Below are 22,869 nucleotides of genomic sequence, written 5' to 3' on the forward strand. Positions count from 1 at the left end.
GCCCACAATGAGTGGGATTCAGATTGCGACGTCTTGTGAGATTGCTTTAGATCTCGCGAGATGTGGCGAGCTGGGTAGATCCCGGAAGTGGAATCTTGGCATCTACCGGCTGCACCACACTGCTTTTCAGGAGCAATGCGGCCCTCTGTCTTTCTCCTACACTGGTTAACAATGAAAACAGTGGACTGAAACTGTCCAAATTCACTACTCTATCTTTCGCACCAAATAAACCAAGCATATTTAGGCGTAATGCAGTCTGTCCACTGTATGCGGTGGTTAGCACTGTTGCTTCACAGCGCCAGGGTCCCAGGTTCGATTCCCGGATTGAGTCATTGTCTGTGCAGAGTCAGCACCTTCTCACCGTGTCTGCATGGGTTTCCTCCGGGTGCTCCGGTTTTATCCCACAAGTCCAAAAACACGTGCTTGTTAGGAGAATTGGACATTCTAAATTCTCCCTCCTTGTACCCGATCAGGTGCCGGAATGTGGTGACTAGGTGCTTTTCACAGTAACTTCATTGCAGTGTTAATGTAAGCCTACTTGTGACAATAAAGATTATTAGTATTATGAATCAATCAAAACTTTGTAATGGACCTAATCTCCAGAAGAAGAGCAACCTGGATTTATTTTGCAGTTTTGTTGTGTTCTTTGTTGTAGATGCAAAGAGAAAGAACCAAGGTGGCACATGTCGAGCTGGTATAACACAGTGCAGGGGGTTTATTTACAAGATGCTGCTCAAACAGGGTACAATGGTGAACTCCACAAAAGCCCCCAAAAGTTGCGATGGCATCATTGCGTAACACGTGACATTACACCAGCCAATGTGTTACTCTGATACATATCAGTTTATCACATCACAAAACAACCCAAGGTGATTCACAAGAGAATGATCATGTTTGATGTTGAGTCTATCTAGGGGATATTAGGGCAGGTGACCAAAAACGTAGCCAAAGTGGCTTTAATGAGGGTCTTAAAGGAGGAGAGAGAGAAGTGAAGAGGCAGAGGGGTTTAGAGTGGGAACATCCAACAGCCCCTGTGACTGAAAGCATTGACCTTCATTTGTGGTGGATGCAAGGAAACGTGTTGTGTTTGAACAACAATGGAACGAGTTTGAAAGTGGAATTGTCTTTATTCTCAGAAATTCCTGATTTTGATTTGTTTATCTCACTCCTTTTGCTTTCAGAGCGGCCTGACTCCACTACATGTGGCAGCCCACTATGATAACCAGAAAGTGGCCCTTCTGCTATTGGACCAAGGAGCCTCCCCACATGCAGCAGCAAAGGTACAGTGTACAGACAGCCAGGACATGGCATCAAGCAACGGGTGCGGAGAATGATGACTCTGGGGTTTGCGTAGTGGAAGCCTATGGCTTTTAGTCCAGTTATACATACGCGGAAGATAGACCACTCACTGGGAATGTGCTGAATTTATCCAACGCTATCAGTTATAGTGATTGATAGTTTGGTGGTAACGTTGTGGTATGTTCTGATTTGACATGGGCGTTAGATTAAATGGATACATTTTTGTGGGGGTGTTTTAAAAACTTGTTTGTTGGTAACCTTCTGCATGTTGACGATGGAGAGATTGTCCGAGATTGTACCGTTGACTTAAAGCTGGCACGACAGGATTCCAAGATAACGTGCCAGATAACAAGACCCATGCCAACCTGCTCAGAGAATGTTGTGTTGTGTACTTTCACCATCGTCCTTCATTCCAACATTTGGCACTTAGAAACAGCAGACCGTGTTTGTAGAGATGTTGAAACATGTGGATTCTAGAGGCGATTAAGGAATTCTGGTGGACAAAAAGGTTTTATCAACCGGGTAGACGTGCTGCTGATTTAACCTTTATTCATGATGATTATGAATATGACAATGGTACATTTCTCTTTGCAAAAGCATGTAGAGCAAAGCAAAGTATTGAAAGGAAAACCCGGTTAGTTTAATAGATCCCTCTGCATGCAGCTGAGGATGTGTCACTCCCTTGCCATTAAGTTAAATGTTACAAACACCTGCTGGATGCAACTTGGTTGGATGCAAATAAACTGTAGTTAAACCTGGTACCTTATTGTGTGGGTTTCATTCCTGGCCTATGTGCTTCTCTCTGTCTTGTTGCCAATTTCAACCCTCTGACCTTTGTATCCTTCGGGATATCGGAACAGGCGAAGACCATTCAACTCCTTGACTCTGTTCACCATTGATTTTGATATTGTCCAAAGTTCTCTCTGAGCCTTGTGGCTGTGCAGCAACCCAAAGTTTCCATGCAGGCCGCACACAATTCAAACCCTTTAAATTAACAGATGGACCAACACAGTGAAAGGAGTCGGTCAGGCTACAAAAACAATTAGAGGGCCCAATGACCTTGGCTGATGTATCTCCTAACTCTCATTGCTCTGTCTTGGTACCAACTGAACAGCTGAGATCTAATTTTAAAGTTATGCTTCTTGTTCTGATCGCCCTTCAACAGAGGAAATTGTTATCTCTATCTAACCGAACAAATTATTTAATCATCTTAAACTCCTCAATTCGATCACCGCTTTCATCCTCTGTGGTCAATGGGCTACCATACCTAGTCTATGACATAGTCTATGTGGGCAGCACGGTAGCATAGTGGTACGCACAATTGCTTCACAGCTCCAGAGTCCCTGGTTCGATTCCTGGCTTGGGTCACAGTCTGTGTGGAGTCTGCACATCCTCCCCGTGTCTGCGTGGGTTTCCTCCGGGTGCTCCGGTTTCTTCCCACAGTCCAAAGATGTGTGGGTTAGGTGGATTGGCCATGCTAAATTGTCCTTAGTGTCCAAAAAAAAGGTTAATTGGGGTTACTGGGTTAAGGGGATGAGGTGGAGGAGGTGTGTGCTTGAGTGGGGTGTTCTTTCCAAGGGCCGGTGCAGACTCGATGGGCCAAATGGCCTCCTTCTGTACTGTAAATTCTATGATTCTATGAACTCTGTTCTCATAATTTAACCCTTTTAGCTTTGTGCTGCTATTCTCGGAATCTGCATTGCACCCACTCCGAGACCAGGATATACCTTCTTGAAATGCAGTGCCCAGAACTACAGGCAGGACCCCAGGTGGAGTCTAACCCGTGCTTTGTACATTAGAGCGTAATTTCATAATTCAGCCCTTTGAAGATAAAGGCCAAGCCTCAAAATTATTATTTTGTACAAGGTCACTAGTTTTTTTTGTGATTTCTGTACTTGGAAACTAACGGGTGGGTCATTAGGTCTGTTGGCTGGATGGTAGAGTTTGGGGCAAAATGAATCAGCACTAGGGGTTCATACCTCGTAATGGCTGTGGTAGCCTGCCCCTTTGCCTTGCCCATACTTGATGTGAATGCCCCTCAAACTATCTAATCTATTGTCTGTTTCTCTCTCTCTCTCTCTCTCTCTCTCTAATCGAGAGAGATATCTGAGATCTTTTGTGGACTTTAGCTAATTACCTTTAACTGTAACTGTACTGGGACCCCTAAATTTGTTCTGTCATCAATTCCTACCTTCTCATCATTTAGAAAATACCCTGGACTGTCATTCTTGTATCCAAAGTGCACTTATTCACAGTTAAACTCCATCCTCCACACACTCATTTCAAATCTGCGGAGTTGGGGTGAGGAAAATGGTATGTATACTGCTTGTTATTAATGACACCCCTCCCCCCCCCAAAAAAAAACTAGATGGGAATGAGCGCGCAGAAACAGAACAGTGAAATAAGACAAAGAGACAGGAGTTTGGAGGGGCAGTATCAAATTTCCTATCAAGCCAAGTTAAAGTTTTACGTAGGAAACTGGAGACCAGGCTACACGATCAGCTAGGCCCAATCCCATAGGGGACTCAATCCTCTGCCCTGGTACTGGGAGAAGCAGTGTGGGGTGGGGTGAAGAGTCCAAACCCTGCCCTGGAGAAGGGTGACACCTGACGGTGGAAACACGTTGGTGGGGAATCACGTCTACTGCTCTGACCCACAAACGGTGCTTCCTGAGCCAGCTCCATCTTGTTGCAGCTGCCAGGTTTGCTTCTACCTGGGAAACCTAACTAGCCATAGTTCAACCAGAAAAGCAAGTTAAATCTGAGGTTTCCTGCCCCACTAACAAATTCAAAGAAATCACCTCCTACGAGCTGCAATGGCCCACCCCTGCCCAGCCTCTCAAAAATCCAGAAGCCGGCAGGTTGGAACCAGTTTCCCAACGTTATCCAGAATGTAATTTCTCACCTGGTTCTCCATGTTAAAACTCTTCCAACCGGCAAAATTCCAAGACCCCTAGGCCTGCATCCTTCAACCCCTCCCACAATAATGCACGTAGACACGGTAATTCCATGTTCAGTTACACCACTCTGAAAGTATCAGACTTGGGAAGAGGAGGGGGCACATTTCATGCAAGTTAAATCGAAAATTGTATTTGGAAAAACCAAGATGGTGTCAGCGGTATTGTTTTCATTTTCACGAAACGTTGCAGCCGAAGAGAAGTGAACAGAATCAGAAGAGGGCCACAATAAACTACAGATGTGGAAGGCTATTTGTCCCATCATCACAGCAGCCAATTTGCCTTCAATGATTTCATATGTTGATTGGTATCTGTGAGGAGAGGACATGTCAGAAATTTGCCATCCGCCAGTTTGAATATAGTGTCCTCTGGCCCAGCTCTGAACTTTCAAAAGATTCCCCTTCCAAGTAGCATTTGTCTTGTCCTTTGAAGGTTGGAGGAATTCAGTCCTTCGCGTCTATGCACATAACTCAGTCCTTGACTCTAAGGATCGATTTCCACCTCTCGACTCTGAATTTTGTCCAGGGCTCAGACATCTCCCTTGTGACCAAAACTGGACATAACACTCGAAGACATCCTTGAACTTAAAATCTACTGAGAACCCATTCAGCATTGTCCTTGCTGTGTTGACTGCTGTACTAGGATGGTTGAAAATGTTATGTTGAGTGACAAAAGTTCTCTTTCCACTTGACCCTCATCTGGTTCATCAACATTCATTGCTGCGTTCTCTTTAAGTACCCCAGTAGAGAAGCCAGGTTCTAATCAAGAGGTTCAGTGATAATTGACACTTTGCCATTAGCCTGTTTGCGACAACGCACAATTAAATTGTGGTTGCAGATACATTTGATGGGAGATGCCAGGGTCTTGGTCTGGGAAATCATCCCAATGCCTGGCTTGGCTGGGCTGCATATTACAAAATGGAATTTGACACCATGCTAAATGACTTTCTGACTGTTGCAGATGATCTCCCAGAAGTCTCAGACTCCTGTCCATCACATCACTGCAATTTGTTCATTCCCAAATGCTGCAGGGATTCTGATTGCCAAAACCACCAGCTAAAAACTGCAACAAATTGTGCAAAAATGCAAACAAATCATTTTGTACACCAATTGGCGTACTGTGTGCGAGGTCTCCAGCTCCTCCTAATTCTGCCCACTTCCGAAAAAGAAACTCGTGTGTTAGATTTTAAAATATTTGTTTATCATAAGGACATAGCCTAGAGGATGGTCAGGGTGTAGGATACTGGAAGCAAGAATACTAAATGTAGGACAAAACAAAACATTTTAAGGACAGGCAGTGCAGCCCTCTTCCTAAAACAATGCGTTAACTTGCGCAATGCCCTGAGTATGTTTAGAACCTTGCTGAAACAACGAGCTGTATTTAAAAGTCTCTCTGGCTGCTTCTTGGCCTTCTGGCTAAAGCAATCTCCACTTTGCACAAGTAAGAAATTGTAGCACGTTGCAATGATATAGACTCTGTGTCTGATTACTGTTTATAAATCCACATAAATAACTCCCCAATTGGCTTTCAACCAAATTTGCTCTTCTTGGCTGCGTGTGCTATGTGTCTCTCTATCTGTATTTCTATCTCTCACACACAATCTCTTTGTCTCTCTGTTTCTGCATCTCTCACTGTCTCCTATGTTCCTCTTCCTATGTCTCTTTTTGTTTGTATCTAGATTATATTTAATATATTGAAAAATGTACGTTTCATCTGCATGTCCAGTCTTGCAGCTATTAAGCAGATATATCACCACAGATTTGCTGCTCTTTAGTACAGTTGGAAAACCCTCTTTTAACAGCAAAAGCCACAACTATTCACTAAATTTACTATCCCAATAAACAGCATCTATCAGGTCCAGTTCCTTGGATCCTTTGAGGGATACTTGGACAATTTGCCTTAAAGAACAGGGAAGGTCAGTAGCTGAAGATTACTAGCATTTTCCAGACTACCCATGAGCAATGCCACAGGATATTTGCCAATGTCACATATTCGCTATAAAACACTTTGACTGCTATTGAATAAGAATGGTGTTGTTTTTAAAGATATCACAAGATCAAAAACAGCACCATGGGGGAAGATTCCTTCCAGTCACAATGAGCCTAACGGGGGCGGGGGGGGACGGACCTCTGAATGCTATTTCTAGTGAACTCACAGACATATTCTTTTGGAATGTTTTCATGCTCTGACTAGCAATGATAAAAGTCTCAAATTATTTTCTGTTTCCTTCGCTAACCATCCCAAATGTAGTGATCTGTACATCTGTACATACATCTGCACATACACCAGGGACTGCAGCACAGAGGTGACAGCCACAGCATCACTAGAGGGAGCATCAGAGACGGGTATAAAGAGTCCCGCCCAAGGTAGGATCCGCCTCTTTCAGAAGCACAGGGCTAGGGAGCAGCAGCACACAGGGATAGCTTAGCATAGGCAGTTTACCTTAGTTTCACCGGTGATACCTCCTGACTGTTTTACATCTAGTTGAGCTATGGAAGCAGAACAAACCCTTTGAATAAAATGTTTGTGTTAACTATAAGTCTACAGTCATTATTCAGAATTAGACAATAACATACCAAACACAACCACAGTTTCTATCCAGTTTTTTAAAAAGACAGGTCTATTTTAAACAAAATACATTCCGTGATCATTTTGAGCTACTGACCCATTGGGGTTTGCCATTTTTTTTAAATGCTTCTGTCGGGGCGGTTAATTAATGCTTGACAAAGAGTCATCCAGGTTCTAAATGTTAGCTTCCTTCTCTCTCCACAGATGCTGTCAGACCTCCTGAGATTGTCCAGCATTTCCTGTTTTTGTTTCAGATTCCAGCATTCACACTAATTTGCTTTTATAATTGAAGTCTGATTCGCTAAAGCAGAAACCCTGATTGGTCGTGCTTGATATCATGGGCGTGACCTAACCAAATGGGAACAAGTCCCTTAATGAACGGGTTTAGCCGGGTGTTCCCGGAGCACCGAGAAATACTAGGTTATCTACCAGGACTCTGGTTCTATTCGGGGCCTCAGCTGGGAACGCCCCACCGAGACCGCACTTAGTCCAGTTTCCTGAGATTAGCTGTCTCACTCTAATATGCAGATTTGCAAAACAGCCATCCCTCCCACAATGGGAGTGATTCAGATCTCACCGTCTCGCGCGATCGCGTTAGATTTCACAAGGCAATCTTTTTTTTAATTGCCTCTCTGATTTGTCTCTCAGAGCCTCCTGCAGATTTTTGTAGAATTTCCTGGAGACTGCGAAGCAACCCTCGCAAGTAGATAACCTGATGTACCTGTCCACCCAAGAGGGGAAGGGGGGCTTAACATAGAAAGTGGGAGAAGCAGTAGGCAACTCAGCACCCCCCTCCCCCCTGCCATTCAAATGGCCATGGCTGATCCTTTATCTCAACCATACTCTCACTCTCTCCCCATAGCTCTTGACACCTTTGGAGTCTAGAAATCTTATTTTCTCCTTAAATAAATACAATGATTTGTCCTTCACAGCCTCTGCGGTAGAGAATTCCATAGGTTCACCACCCTCTGGGTGAAGAGGTTTCTCTTCATCTCAGTCTTAAATGGCTGAGCCCATATCCTGAGACTGTGACCCCTTGTTCCAGACCCTCAGCCAGAGGAAATAACATCCTTACAACCATTCTGTCCAGCCTGACTGAATTTTATATGTTTCAATGGGATCCCCTTTCATTCTTCTAAATTCCAGTAAATACAGGTCCAGTCGGCCCAATCTCTCCTCGTCTCACAAGACAATCCCGCCATCCCAGCAATCAATCTGGTGAACCTTCGCTACACTTCCTCTGAGTTAAGTATATCCTTTCTTAGATAAGGAGACCAAAACTGTGCACATACTCCAGGCATGGTCTCACCTAGACCCCATGCAGATGCTGCAAAACTGCTTCCAGCAACAAGTTGAACAAAAGTGTGAATTAAAGAAATGATTTCCGGAGGTATTGAAAGATAAAATAAGAGGTGCATCGGGTACAGTTGGAGCTTATATGTCAAAAGCTGAAACCCAATTTTGATAGAGAGAGAAGCGCGAATGTTACGCTCAGCTATTGGAATGGTTAGCATGGTTTCTTTTCTTCTCTTTGATTCTTTTGTAGAATGGCTACACTCCCCTACACATAGCTGCCAAGAAGAATCAAATGGACATAGCAACGACGCTGCTGGAGTATGGTGCTGACACCAACACGGTGACCAAACAAGGCATTACACCAGTACACCTTGCCGCACAGGAGGGGCACGTCGACATGGTATCTCTGCTGCTAACTCGCAACGCAGATGTAAACCTGGGGAACAAGGTTGGTGGTCATGCAATCTTTGTTCCTTTTCACTCTACTTCTGCTCTCGCATCCCCCCCCCTCCCTTCCAGGGAGAAGCAACAAATATATAATGGAGGGTCAATAAAGGAAAAGGAACTGTTCGGTGTACCTGAACAGGTGCCGGAGAGTGGCGACTAAGGGCTTTTCACAGTAATTTCATTGCAGTGTTAATGTAAGCCTACATGTGACAATAATAAAGAGCATTATGATTATTAAAAGGGGGAAATCGTTCTTTGGTGAAGCAGTAGCCGCCGCCCTCTACCCTTGCCTCCACCCCGCTCGATTTTCTTTTCCATGGACTATTGAGGTCATCGCCCTGGCATTGAAGTATTCAATCACACAGGGTTATTTGTATCTCTGTCTCAACCTTGTGATTGTATTGCAATTGAAAGCCGATATCCTGGCCCACCATTAAATATTCATTGGCACAGAGCCATGATTAAACTGGAACACAACCAGTATTGCACACATCTTCTTTCCAGCTTACTGCTTCCAACTGCTGCCAGTGTAACAAGTTGCAGTAATAGTAACCAGTAACTGTGTTAGAAAGCCTGATGACTGCACCATTGACAGAATCTAACTTGGATTCACAGAGCGGCTTAACACCTCTTCACTTGGCTGCTCAAGAGGATCGAGTGAATGTAGCAGAAGTGCTGGTTAATCAGGGAGCTGCTATTGACCCACAAACCAAGGTACCAACTTGTAGATACTTATTATTTGCTTTTCTATTGAGTTTGAAACTGAGGTAAAGGGTATTCTGAGTGTCCTGTGGAAATATGTCAAACCATGACAATTCTGACTTGGTTCCTTATCACCCTGCTTTCATTAGTCCAGGAGGCCTCCTCGAACAGGCGTCGGAATGTGGCGATTAGGGGCTTTACACAGTAACTTCAGTGAAGCCTACTTGTGACAATAAGCGTTTATTATTACTAGTTACACGATTTCAAGTTGGAAAAGGTTAGCACACTCTGAAGAAAGAAGGATATTTATACAGTGCCTTACATCACCTTCAAGATGTTCCAAAATGCTTTGCAGTCAATTAAGTACTTTGGGAATGCAGTCACTATTGTGATATAGAACATACAGTGCAGAAGGAGGCCATTCAGCCTATCGAGTCTGCACCAACCAACTTTAAGCCCTCATTTCCACCCTATCCCCGTAACCCAATAACCCCTCCTAACCTTTTTGGACACTAAGGGCAATTTAGCATGGCCAATCCACCTAATCTGCAAGTCTTTGGACTGTGGGAGGAAACCGGAGCACCCGGAGGAAACCCACGCAGGCAAGGGGAGAACGTGCAGACTCCGCACAGACAGTGACCCAGCGGGGACTTGAACCTGGGACCCTGGTGCTACGAAGCCGCTGTGCTAGCCACTGTGCTACCGTGCTGCCCCTAGGAAATGAAGCAGCTAATTTAGACAAAATAAGTCCCTACAGACAGTGCGAAAATAACTGACTAGTTAATTTCTAGTGATTTTGGTTGAGGGATGAATGTTGGCCGAGTTAAGGGATAAAACTCTCCTGCTGTTTGTGTTATACAGTAAGTCCCTGTTTTAATTTGCGTCATTCAGTGTTGTTCAGCTTTACCATTGTGGGCGTAATAGGGCTGGTGTGCACACGAAGTATCAGGATTCCTGTTCTTCCGTCTCTTCGATGTAGCATTGGGTGGCCTGATGGCAGCTATCCCCTCCCCAACTATCCCCCACTCCCCGACTCTGCCCCCTCCGCAACTCTGCCCCATCCCCGACTCTTTGCCCCCCCCCCCCCCACCAACCAACTCTCTCTCCCCCCTCTACAGCTCTTTTTATTGGTTACAATGGGAAATCTGTGGAAGTTGCTTCACTTCAAGTTGCACTTTTGAGAGCTGCAACTGCAGCATTAAGCTGGAATCACTATTTATTTTGTGATCTATTTTAAAAATAACAAGTAAATTCAATTTACGTAGTGCCTTTCATGACCACGGGGCATCTACTAATATAGCAAAGCCCACCTGAAAGGGCCGACGAGGTGTTGGTTTAACATCTCATTTGATGAATAATGCCTCCAACAGTGCAGCCCTCGCTCTGCATTGGGGATTGCGTCCACCTGGCAGCTGGGCAGAGAGGGCAGCTTCATCACTTTACCTCAGTTAAGGTGAACCCAGACACGGTGGGGGTGGGTGCGATATTCCTACGGTTTCAAACATAGAAATACCCTCGGGCGTTTGAGATTTGGCAGAAACATTCGACCATTCGAACCAAAAAGGATCCAACACTGTAAATGCGATGCACTGCCAGTCATATTTCTGTCTGTCAGGTCTCCCAGAGAGAAAAGATAAATGATGTCTGCATGCTTTCTGATTACAGATGGGTTACATTCCACTACATGTAGCATGTCACTACGGAAATGTGAAGATGGTCAACTTTCTGCTGCAGCATAACTCTAAAGTGAATGCCAAGACAAAGGTTGGTTCACTGCGGCTGACACCATTTACAGTTGATTTTACTCGACACCATTCCAAGATGTGTCGGCCTAACTCACCCTGCTTCTCTTTTCCTCCCTTACTACAGAACGGGTACACCCCTCTCCACCAGGCGGCCCAGCAAGGACACACCCACATCATAAACATCCTCCTGCAGCACGGTGCCTCCCCAGATGAAGTCACTGTGGTAAATAACAACTGTCGTTGGGGCAACATTTGATTTCTCTCCCCCCCCCCCCTTCAACAGCCCAACAGGTGTTTCGTCAAACGACCTCCGAGTTGGTGGCAACAAAAACGTAAAATGCTGGGAAATCTCAGCAGGTTGCACAGCATCAGTGGAGGGAGAACAGAGCTAGTTTTTCGAGTCTGGATGGCTCTTCCTCAGAGCAGGCTTCCAGACTTGAAACATTAGCTCCATTCTCGCTCCACAGATGCTGTCTGACCTGCTGAGATTTTCCAGAATTTTCCCTTTTTGTTTCATATTCCAGCAGCAATTTGATTTTATCTAAGAGTTGGTGGTGGTGGTGATGCACCTTAGCAGTTCACTCCTGGCCGTTGCCAAAAGAACAAAGAAAGACTTGGCATGAATTGAAAGTTGAATTTACCGATCTTGACCAGATACAATGGAATGATATACATCTGAGTGGCAACATAGCGCCTGTCTAATTGGAGTATGGTCTATATTGCTGGATGATATCTATGTGCCTAATATGCTTATGGTATGGTCAGTCTGTCAAACAGGAAAATGCTTCATGTATAGTTGACAATCGTGCGCCATAGAATGATCAGTAATGTGGGCACAATGTGAAAGCATTAGCATACAGGACTTCCATGCAGGAGCCATTGTTTTATCAGAATATTATTTATTTAAAAAAATATATCTTTTTATTAACGTATTTGTAAAATTTTATAACAATAACAGAAAAAGAACAGTAAACATTAACATGGTGAAAAAATAGACATTTCCCCAATTGGCTCTATCTTCACAAATCACATGAAATAACACTAACCCCCCCCCCACTCGGAAAGCTGCTACTGCCGACATTTTAAATTTCTCCAAGAAAGTCGACGAACGACTGCCACCTTTGGGAGAACCCTAGCATTGATCCTCTTAAGGCAAACTTTATTTTCTCGAGGCTGAGAAACCCAGCCATGTCATTGACCCAAGTCTCTACACTCGGCGGTTTCGAGTCCCTCCACATGAAAAGGATCCATCTCCGGGCTACCAGGGAGGCAAAGGCCAGAACGTCGGCCTCTTTCCCCCCTGAACTCCCGGGTCTTCTGACACTCCAAAGATCGCCACCTCTGGACTCGGCACCACCCACATACCTAGCACCTTGGACATTGCCTTGGCAAACCCCTGCCAGAACCCTCCAAGCTTCGGGCATGCCCAGAAAATATGGACTTGGTTTGCTGGGCTTCCCACGCACCTCGCACATCTGTCTTCTACCCTCGAAAAACTTGCTCATCCTCGACGCCGTCATGTGTGCCTGGAGGGCCACCTTAAACTGGATTAGACTGAGCCTAGCACATGATGAGGAGGAATTGACCCTACTTAGGGCTTCCGCCCACAGACCCGCCTCTAACTCTCCTCCTAACTCCTCCTCCCATTTACCTTTAGGTTCCTCCACCGGGGTTCCTCCGCTTCCAGCAGTTCCTGGTAGATGTCCGACACCTTCCCCTCCCTCACCCAGGTACCGGAAACTACTCTATCCTGTATTCCCCATGGCAGCAGAAGCGGGAAGGCCATCACCTGTTTCCTCAGGAAGGCCCGCACTTGCAAATATCTAAAGCCGTTCCCTGGCGGCAGTTTAAATTTGTCCTCCAGCGCCGGCAGTCTGGGAAAGCTCCCATCGATAAACAGGCCACCCATCCTTTTGATACCTGCCCTCTGCCAGCTCTGGAACCCGCCATCCATCCTACTCGGTAGGAACCTGTGGTTATTACATATCGGGGTCCAGACCGACGCTCCCTCCACCTTGTGTCTCCTCCACTGCCCCCAGATCTTCAGAGCCGCCACCACCACCGGGCTTGTGGAGTAACGGGCCGGCGAGAACGGCAGAGGTGCAGTTACCAGCGTTCCCAAACTGGTGCCTTTACATGACGCCGCCTCCAACCGCTCCCATGCTGACCCCTCCCCCAATACCCACTTCCTAATCATGGCTATATTGGGCACCCAGTAGAAGTTGCAAAAGTTCGGCAACGCCAGCCCACCCTCCCCTGACTGCGTTCCAGCAGCACTCTCTTTACTCGGGGTCTCGTTCGCCCACACAAATCCCGAGATGATCTTATTCACCCACTTGAAAAAGGCCTTGGGGATGAAGATGGGAAGGCACTGAAATACAAATAGAAATCTGGGGAGAACCGTCATTTTCACGGTCTGTACCCTCCCCGCCAAAGACAGCGGGAGCATGTCCCATCTTTTAAAGTCCCCTTCCATTTGTTCCACCAGCCGGGTCAAATTAAGCTTATGCAACGAATCCCACTTCCGAGCCACCTGTATTCCCAAGTAGCGAAAGCTCTTCTCTACCCTCCTCAGCGGCAGCTCATTCAGTCTCTTCTCCTGCCCTTTAGCCTGGATCACAAACAACTCGCTTTTCCCCACGTTCAGTTTATACCCCGAAAAACTGCCAAATTCCCTCAAGATCCGCATGACCTTCCCCATCCCCTCCAGTGGGTCCGAAATATACAGGAGGAAATCATCCGCGTAGAGCAAGACCCGGTGCCCCCCCCCCCCCCCCCCCCGGACCAGCCCCTGCCAGTTCCTTGAGGCTCTGAATGCCATGGCCAGCGGCTCAATGGCTAGAGCAAATAATAGCGGGGAGAGGGGGCACCCTTGCCTCGTCCCCCGGTGCAATTTAAAATACCCCGACCTAAGCCAGTTTGTACGCACGCTTGCTACAGGCGCCTGGTACAGCAATCGCACCCACCGAATAAAGTCCTCACCAAACCCAAACCTACCCAGCACCTCCCACAGGTACTCCACTTCACCCAATCAAAAGCTTTCTCTGCAGCCATTGCTGCAACAACCTCTTCTTCCCCTCTTTCCGAGGGCATCATAACAATATTTAAAAGCCTCTGCACATTGGCATTAAGTTGCCTGCCCGTAACAAATCCAGTCTGGTCCTTCCCCATCATCCCCGGGACACAATCCTCTATCCTTGTGGCCAAGATCTTAGCCAATAGCTTGGCATCCACATTTAGAAGCGCGATTGGCCTGTAAGACCCACCCTGTTCAGGGTCCTTCTCCCGTTTAAGATTGAGTGAGATCGAGGCCTGCAACATTGTAGGGGGGAGGATACCCTTCTCTCTAGCCTCATGAAAGGTCCTCATCAGCAGTGGGCTCAATGTCTCTGAAAATTTCTTTAAAAGTTCCACCAGATAGCCATCTGGCCCCGGAGCCTTGCCCGACTGCATGCCCTCTAGCCCCTTAATGATTTCTTCTGTCTCGATCGGGGCCCCCAGCCCCTTTACCAGGTCCTCCTCCATCCTCGGGAACCTCAATTGGTCCAGAAATTGCCATATCCCTTCCGCTCCCGCCGGGGCTTCCGATTCATATAATTTGCTATCGAATTCCTTAAAAACTTCATTCACCGACTCTGGGTCCAAGACCAAGTTCCCCTCCTTATTGTTTACCCCACCAATCTCCCTCGCTGCCTCTCTCTTCCTAAGCTGGTGCGCCAGAATCCTGCTTGCTTTCTCCCCATACTCATAGACCGCCCCCTTAGCCTTTCTCAGCTGTTCTACCGCTTTCCCTGTGGTCAACAATTCAAACTCCATCTGTAGCTTACGCCGCTCCCTCCGGAGCCCCGCGACCGGGGCCTCCGCATAACTCCTATCCACCCGAAGTATCTCCTCCACTAATCTCTCCCTCTCCGCCCTTTCTCTCTTTTCACTATGAGACCGGATCGATATTAGTTCCCCTCTAACAACTGCCTTCAGGGCTTCCCAAACAGTCGCTGCCGATACCTCTCCCGTGTCGTTTGTTTCCAGGTAGTTCTGGATACTCTTATTTACCCGCCCGCAAACCACCTCGTCCGCTAACAACACCACATCCAGTCTCAACAGCGGACGCTGCCCTCTCTCCTCCCTAAGCCTCAAATCCACCCAGTGCGGGGCCTGGTCCGAGACTGTAATCGCCGAATATTCCGTCCCCGCCACCTTCGGGATCAACGCCCTGCCCAGAACAAAAAAGTCAAAACGGGAATAAACTTTGTGGACATGGGAGAAAAAAGAAAACTCCTTTACCCTCAGCCGTGTGAACCTCCAGGGGTCTACGCCCCCCATCTGCTCCATAAAGCTCTTCAATTCCTTTGCCGCCAAATTCCCTGTCTTGGACTTTGAGCGGTCCAATTCAGGTTCAATAACCATATTGAAGTCCCCCCCTACCATGATCAAGTTGTGTGACTCAAGGCCCGGGATTTTGCCTAACACGCGCCTCATAAAATCCACGCCGTCCCAGTTCGGGGTGTAGACATTCATGAGCACCACTCGGACACCCTCCAGATTCCCACTAACCATTATATACCTACACCCTTTATCAGCCACAATTCGCCCAGCCTCAAATGCCACTCGCTTACTGATCAAAATTGCTACCCCCCCGGCCTTCAAGTCCAGCCCTGAGTGGAACACCTGACTAACCCAACCCTTCCTTAATCTCATCTGGTCTGTGACCTTTAGATGTGTCTCCTGAAGCATTGCCACATCTGCCTTTAGTCCCTTTAAATGCGCGGACACGCGTGCTCTCTTAACTGGCCCATTCAGACCTTTCACGTTCCACGTAATCAGCCTAGACGGGGGGCTACCCTCTCTTCCCCCCCCCCCCCCTGTCGATTAGCCATCACCTTTTTGAGCCATCCGCGAGCCCGTGCCCTCCGCTTCCCCGAGCACCCCCTTAAGCTGCAGTCACCCCCGACCTCCCATTTATTCCCTGAAAATAATTCCTCCCTTGCCAGCAAAGCAGCTACCGCCCCCCCCCCCCAACCACCACCACCATAACACCAGAAACCAAATCTCACAAGTCAGACACCAACTCAACACTAGCTCACCCCCCACTACGCTTCTGAGAGTCAGCTGACTCATGCTGACCCCGATAACCCCCGCCCCTGACGCCAATCAGACTACCACCTTATTGTTCGGACCCCCCTCCCCACATAGAAAAAACCCTATTTACAGAATCACATTCCCCAGAAAGTAAACAACAGCTCTCGAGAAGACATTAACATAACCATAAACCAGAACAGAAATACTCACGTAAAACAAAACGCAGTCTCCCGAAGGATAATGCTAACTTCAGGGCCCCCCCACCCCCAATATCAACTCCCTGCGAAACAAAGCGCCCTCCAACCATCCCTCCAGCCCATTCTCTCGCCCAAGACTAAATACAATCTTGTTTAAAACAGAACACAATTACAAACCACCGCCACATCCCATCTTCGAAGCTTAAGTGTCTTTTAACTCGAGTCCAACTTCTTCTCTTTGATAAATGTCTAAACATCATCTGGCGACTCAAAATAGTAGTGTCGATCTTCATGCGTTACCCACAGCCTCGCTGGGTATAACACCACAAACTTCACCCCCTTCTTAAAGAGGGTCGCCTTTGCCCGGTTGAACCCAGCACGTCTCTTGGCCAGCTCCGCTCCCAGGTCCTGATAGATGCACACCTCACTGTTCTCCCACTTGCTGCTCCGTTCCTTCTTGGCCCACCGCAAGACGCGCTCCTTATCTGAAAAACGGTGAAAACTAACCATCATGGCCCTCGGCGGGTCATTCGCCTTGGGCTTCCTTGCGAGGGCTCTGTGCGCTCCGTCCAGCTCCAGGGGTCGAGGGAAAGCCCCCGCTCCCATCAGCGACCCCAGCATACCCGACACATATGCTCCCGCATCTGGTCCCTCAATGCCTTCAGGAAGGCCAACGATTCTTAAGTTTTGCCTCCTGGTCCTGCTCTCCAGCTCCTCCAGCTTCTCCTGCATCTTTTTGTGGTGGTCATCTAGCACCTCCACCTTGTGCTCCAGTACAGTTATCTCATCCTCTTGGTTGGATAGTTTTACCTCGATCTCCTGAATCGCTTTCCCCTGGGCCGCCTGAGTCACGACCATTTGGTCGATCGATGCTTTCATCGAGTCAAGCGTATCCCTTTTTAGCTCAGCAAAGCAACTCTTGAAAAACTCCATCTGCTGCTCCTTCGGCCAGTGAGCCGCCGCTCCCTGGTCCTTGCCGTCTGCCATGCTTCGCCGCACTGCCAGCTCCCCTCGCTTCCCTCTATCGGGACTAATTTGTTTCAACGGCCACTTCTGGTCCAGCTATCCATACATCGGGGGCGGGGGGGAAATCCTCCTTACTATTGCTCACTCCACCGATTTATTTCATAAAGTCCACAAAAATCCGGGAAAAAAGGTCCGAAAGTCCATTTCAGGCGGGAGCTATCGAATGTGCGACCTACTCCTCCATGGCCGCCACCGGAAGTCCTTATCAGAATTTTATAAATGTTGGCAGTATTTAGATGAAATGGCGTTTTTTAACATTGATGCCCCAATACGCAATTGTAAAGCTTCCCTAAATGGAAGCAGTATCAGAGACAGATGCATTCCGCTACAGACCCAACTCGCTATCCCGCGCTCAGCGTTAGTAATGTACCGCCCTGAAACGATAGCCTCCTTTAATTTGTCCGTTGGTCCGATGTGCAATTTTTAAAATCTAAGGCTAATTCTCTTCAAATGGTGCATGTGGGTATATGCAAACTCATTCGTGTACCCCAGTGCAAAGAACAGGAAATGGGCTTGTGTTTTGTAATCAGCGCTGATAGACGCAAACAATATGGCACAGAAGGAGGCCATTTGGTCCATCATGGCTGTACTGGCTGAAAATGAGCCTCATCCCTCTTTCCAACGCTCTAGGTTACCTGTCCCTCAAGTGCATAGCCAAGTGTGTTTTTTATCCAAATGCAGTGAATGTTCCTGCCTCTACCACGCCACTACCACCCCCTTGAGCAGTGAGTCCCAGACCACCACCACCTTCTGAGTGAAAGAAATGACTCCCCATGTCCCTCTAATCATTCTATCATTTAGTTTGAATCATTTGACTTTTCTCTAGTGGAAATAAGTCCCTCCTATCCACTCTATCCGGCACACTCACTTGCAGAAACAAAGCAACAACAGTGACATTCACACACCTATCACCCGCCAGTTGCTCGGTGATGTGGCACCTGATGTTTTTATTTAGCTAGATATGTACCTCTCCCCCTCTTGTCGTCACTAATGTCTCTTAATAGGATTATGATAGGAATGTGGATATTTGTATGTAGCTGTGCTGGTGGTTAAATATATGTTAAAGAAACTGAGCTAGAGATAAAATAAATCAGTAATGAGACAATTGCTATGCCAGCAAGGAAGGTTCTCTCTCTCTCTCTCTCTCGCACACACTGTCTCTCTCACATGCGTTGCCTTGCAAGCACGCTCTCACACAGCATCTCACATGTTCCCTCTCCCTCGTGCTCTCTTGTACGCTGATGCTCACACACAGTCTCATTTGTGCTGTCACACTTACTCTCTTGTCTACTGAATCTTGCACACACACTCACGCTGCACTCTTCCTTTCGACTCTCTCGCATTCACACTCTGTTATACACTCTTACAGGCTCTCGTGTTCCCTTTCTCATGCTTCCTCTCATTCTTTCTCAAATTCTCTCTCAGATGCCTGCTCCATCCATACATTTCCAAGGAAGAATAGAATATGTAGAAGAAAAAAGTTAGAGGGCGGGATTGTGTGATCCTGAGGCTAAGTGTAGATGCCGTCGTAAACGCCGTTGCGTTTCTCGATGGAGTCAACATGGCCTCAGGATCAGCAATTCTGGCCCCTACATGGGGCCAGCACGGCACTGGAGTGGACCACGCCGCTCCAGCTGCTGATCCTGGCATCAACTGGACGGCACAGGGTCCGCGCATGCGCAGTGGCACCGGCGCCAACGCGCACATGCACAGCGGCTCCCTTCAACGCGCCGGCCCTGACACAACATGGCGTAGGGCTACAGGGGCTGGCGCGGAAGAAAGGAGGACCCAGTCAGAGAGGCCGATCGGTGGGCCCCGATCGCGGGCCAGGCCACATCGGAGGCCCCCCTCCCCCCTCACAGGCCGTCCCTGGGCCTTCAACGCTGAGTGCCGCTGGCTTAGAGCAGGTGTGAACGGTGCCGGCGGGATTCGGGTTTTTTACGACAGCCGCTCAGTCCATCCCGGGCCGAGAATCGGCGGGGGAGGGGGGAGCGTGTAGAGCGGCCCCCGACCGGCGCCGTACCAACCACGCCGGCGCCAATGGCGTCGATTCTCCGATTCGCGCCGGTCGTGGGGATTCTCCGGCCGGGCCCCGGGCTCAGAGAATCCCGCCCAATGTTTTTCATGTATTTTTATTACAAAGAAACCATTAGGAGCTGGAGAAAAGTGCTTTTCTAGATTTGGCTTCAGTCCATTCTGTGAATTGTATCAGTTGACTTTTAAAGACGTGTTATTTTTCAGAACTGTGATTCCTCGAAGTGAAGATTTTAATTGCTTCCATTGTAATCTTATAGAAATTATCATTTTTCACTGTTGTGAGGTAATGATCTGTTCTTGCTTTTAGAACGGGAACACTGCTTTGGCCATTGCAAAGCGACTCGGTTATATCTCAGTGGTTGATACGTTGAAGGTGGTTACCGAGGAAACCTTGACAACCACAATGGTAAATTCTGTTTCAGTGTGGCCTATCTCTCCGTCGGTACCTTAATCCTATCGACCGTATATTTTGTTTATCCCAGAATCACAGAATTGTTATGGCACAGAAGGAGGCCATTTGGCCCATTGTGGCTGCACCGGCTCTTCAAATGAGCATCATGATTTAGTGCCATTTCCCTTCCTTATCTCCGTAACCCTGCACATTGTTTCTATTCAACTAACCATCCAATGCCCTCTTAAATCCTCAATTGAACCTGCCTTCACCACACTTCCAAGCAGTGCATTCCAGACCCAAAACACTTGTGTGAAAATGTTTTTTCTCACATCACATTTGCTTCTTTTGCAAATCACCTTAAATCTGTGCCCTTTAATGTTTGATCCTTTTATGAGTTGGAAGCGTTTCTCCCTATCTACTCTGTCCAGCTCCCACATGATTTTGAACATGTCTGTCAGATGACCAGCAGTTATTTTGAAGTTCTACATTGTCCTCTTCAGAATTTACAATGCTTCCAAGTTTTGTGTCATGCACAAAACTTTGAAATTGTCCCCTGCACACCAAGATATAGATCATGAATATATATCAGGAAAAGCAAAGAACCCAATACCATCCCTTGGGAACACCAGTACAAACCTTCCTCCAGCTTGAGAAATATCCATTGACCATTACTCTCTGCTTCCTATTATTCAGCCAATTTTGTGTCCACGTTGCTATTCTCCTTTTTGTTCCATGAGTTCTAACTGTTCTCACAAGTCTGTTGTATGGCACTGTATCGAATGTCTTCTGAAAGTCCATGTACACCACATCAACAGAATTACCCTCATCAACCCTTTCTGTTACCTCTTCAAAACATACCAGCAAGAAACACAATTTTCCCTTAAGAAATCCATGCTGGCTGTTCCTAACTGACCCTCATTTTCCATGTCACTACTAACTCTATCTCGAATGATGATTTTGAGAAGTTTCCCACCACTGAAGTTAAACTGACCGATATGTAATTGCTGGGCTTATCCTTTTGAACAGGGGCATAATGTTTGAGAGTATTCAGTCCTCTGGCACTTCCCCTGAATCTAGGGAATACTGAAAGATCATGGTCAGCGTCCCTGCAATTTCCACTCTCACTTTCTTCAAAATCCTTGGATGCATCTCATCCGGTCCCGGTGCCTTGTAAACTTTCAGTACAGACAGTCTGTTCAACTCTTTCTCCTTATCAATTTTGAACCGTTCTAGGGACACGGTTTCCTCCAACACCATGATCTGAATAGCATCTACTTGCTTGGTAAAGACGGATGCCAAAGTATACATTTAATACCTCCGCCATATCCCCTATCTCCTGTGCACATTCCATCGGCATCACCTTAAATGGTGCAGTTGAATTGTAAGTAACAACTCTGATCTGAAGTGACTTCTGATTACCTCTAAAACACTCTCTTTTTTCACAGTCCGTGACAGAAAAGCATAAACTAAACGTTCCCGAAACTATGAATGAGGTTCTGGATGTATCGGATGATGAAGGTAAAGGAAATAACATTAAACTGTTTGGGGGGGTGGGGTGGAGTGCACCCCAATTTCTCATTTTAATTTTCCCAATTGGCATCATATACCTAGTAATTTACTCTGCACAACATTTTAAAGACGTGTTATAACTGAAGAAAAAAATTATCATTCTCGAGAAGGTTTTCTTCCTTTATGTTCACCTTTCAAGAACAGACCATACAACCACGTTTCATTAAGTCTATGTTATCATTTGGATTTCCAAACAATGACCATTGAGGTTGAAAACTGTTCACCAAAGGCCTTGTCAGGAGAATCTGAGTCCATTCTCTGGCTGGTGCTGTCTGGCTCTCTAGTAATGGATCTAGTACGAGTACAATAAGGCTTCAGCACTCCTGACCTGGAAAATTAGCCATCAGCCCCACTCCCAATGTTTATTCAGTGAACACTTGCTGGCCAGTGCATGTCTATGGATGTTGAGCAAGAATGCATGAACTCTTGATGTGATGTGTTCAACATTCAAATAGCACATCGAGGCTTGCTAACCAAGCTCACGCACACAAAGTGACCACATCCAGCAGTTACGTTGTGCCAGAAACTGTGGGGCTCTATGCTATTGGAAGCAGTGATTTCAGGGGAGGGGGAGAAAATGGGTGAGGAAAATATTCTACAGCTTCTTGACCTCAGCAGATCTCTTGACGTCACCTTCCCTCCTGATCCTCCATATACTACTGTCTCCCATTCCCAAGTAATCTTTTTCATACCCATGTACCTCTGTCAATAACCATCCTTGTTCCTCTTTCTCTTTCTCCATGTCCCTGTTGTCCTGTATCCTTGTCCTTTTTTGAGTCTTTGCCCCTCACTTTCTCTCTGTCCCTATCTCCTCCACTGTGCTTTTGTCCCTCTCTTTTCCTCTGTCCATGTCTCTTTCTCTGCGTCGTTAACTCTCTCCCTCTTTCACTGCATTCCTCTGTCTCTCTGCCTGCTCTGTTGTTACCTCCCTTACCCTTTTTCCTGGTGTGAGCGCTTTCTCTCTATGCGTGTGTCTCTGCTACAGTTTCCAATTTGTCGGTGACCTTGATACCGAAGATAGCCCTTCACAACCTTCTGTTTCCAGTAAATCTTAAAGATAACTACCTGAGTTCTGTAGAGCATCATTCACCCAATGTTAAATCTAGTTAATACTTTCTTCGTTGAACACGCTGCACTCTGTGATTTCCACACTTTAATCTTATGTTAGATAAAACAGGGTTGAAATGGTTTTGGTAATATCTGGTAATATTTGGCAATCTTTATTCAAACCTCACAGTTCATAAAGCCAGCGTTCCTGAAAGTGTCAGTGAAGCTGACTATTTGTCAGATGCCGACGAAGGTATTTGTTCTTTATTACTGTGATGATTTAACAGCATAATGTTTCCCTGTTTGAAACCATTACTAACGCACTGCCACCACTTCCATTCTGGCTGCCCAGGCCCTGCTTGCTGTGCTTGAAACTATGCAATCCTTAACCTGAATGTGTGGAGGGCTGGGGTCTTACTGAGTGCAAACTGGCCAGACTGCTTGCCGGTGGTGGAGGGAGAACTTTAATAATGGGAAAGTTGAAACTCCAATTAACTAACCTTCTGT

At 46.8% G+C, this 22,869-nt stretch overlaps 1 protein-coding gene and 1 long non-coding RNA gene across 48 annotated transcripts in view; one reads left to right on the forward strand and one right to left on the reverse strand.

Annotated features, from left to right (window-relative positions):
- The window catches only part of ank3b (ankyrin 3b), a 1,101,178-nt gene that overhangs the window by 895,329 nt on the left and 182,980 nt on the right, over window positions 1-22,869 (forward strand). For 40 of the 47 annotated variants that reach the window (XM_072478848.1, XM_072478844.1, XM_072478845.1 and 37 more), the window contains 8 exons: window positions 1,182-1,280; window positions 8,370-8,567; window positions 9,182-9,280; window positions 10,934-11,032; window positions 11,138-11,236; window positions 19,660-19,758; window positions 21,192-21,264; window positions 22,553-22,615. In XM_072478848.1, coding sequence (XP_072334949.1) covers window positions 1,182-1,280; window positions 8,370-8,567; window positions 9,182-9,280; window positions 10,934-11,032; window positions 11,138-11,236; window positions 19,660-19,758; window positions 21,192-21,264; window positions 22,553-22,615 — 829 coding nt within the window. The remainder of the gene's footprint in view (window positions 1-1,181; window positions 1,281-8,369; window positions 8,568-9,181; window positions 9,281-10,933; window positions 11,033-11,137; window positions 11,237-19,659; window positions 19,759-21,191; window positions 21,265-22,552; window positions 22,616-22,869) is intronic. The other 7 variants (XM_072478846.1, XM_072478856.1, XM_072478854.1 and 4 more) reach the window with 1 other exon arrangement.
- Window positions 1-22,869, reverse strand: part of LOC140392997 (uncharacterized) — a 113,381-nt gene that overhangs the window by 76,137 nt on the left and 14,375 nt on the right. The gene's annotated exons all lie outside the window — the stretch shown is intronic.

This window comes from Scyliorhinus torazame, chromosome 16 (assembly GCF_047496885.1).
Source record: "Scyliorhinus torazame isolate Kashiwa2021f chromosome 16, sScyTor2.1, whole genome shotgun sequence".
NCBI lineage: Eukaryota > Metazoa > Chordata > Chondrichthyes > Carcharhiniformes > Scyliorhinidae > Scyliorhinus > Scyliorhinus torazame.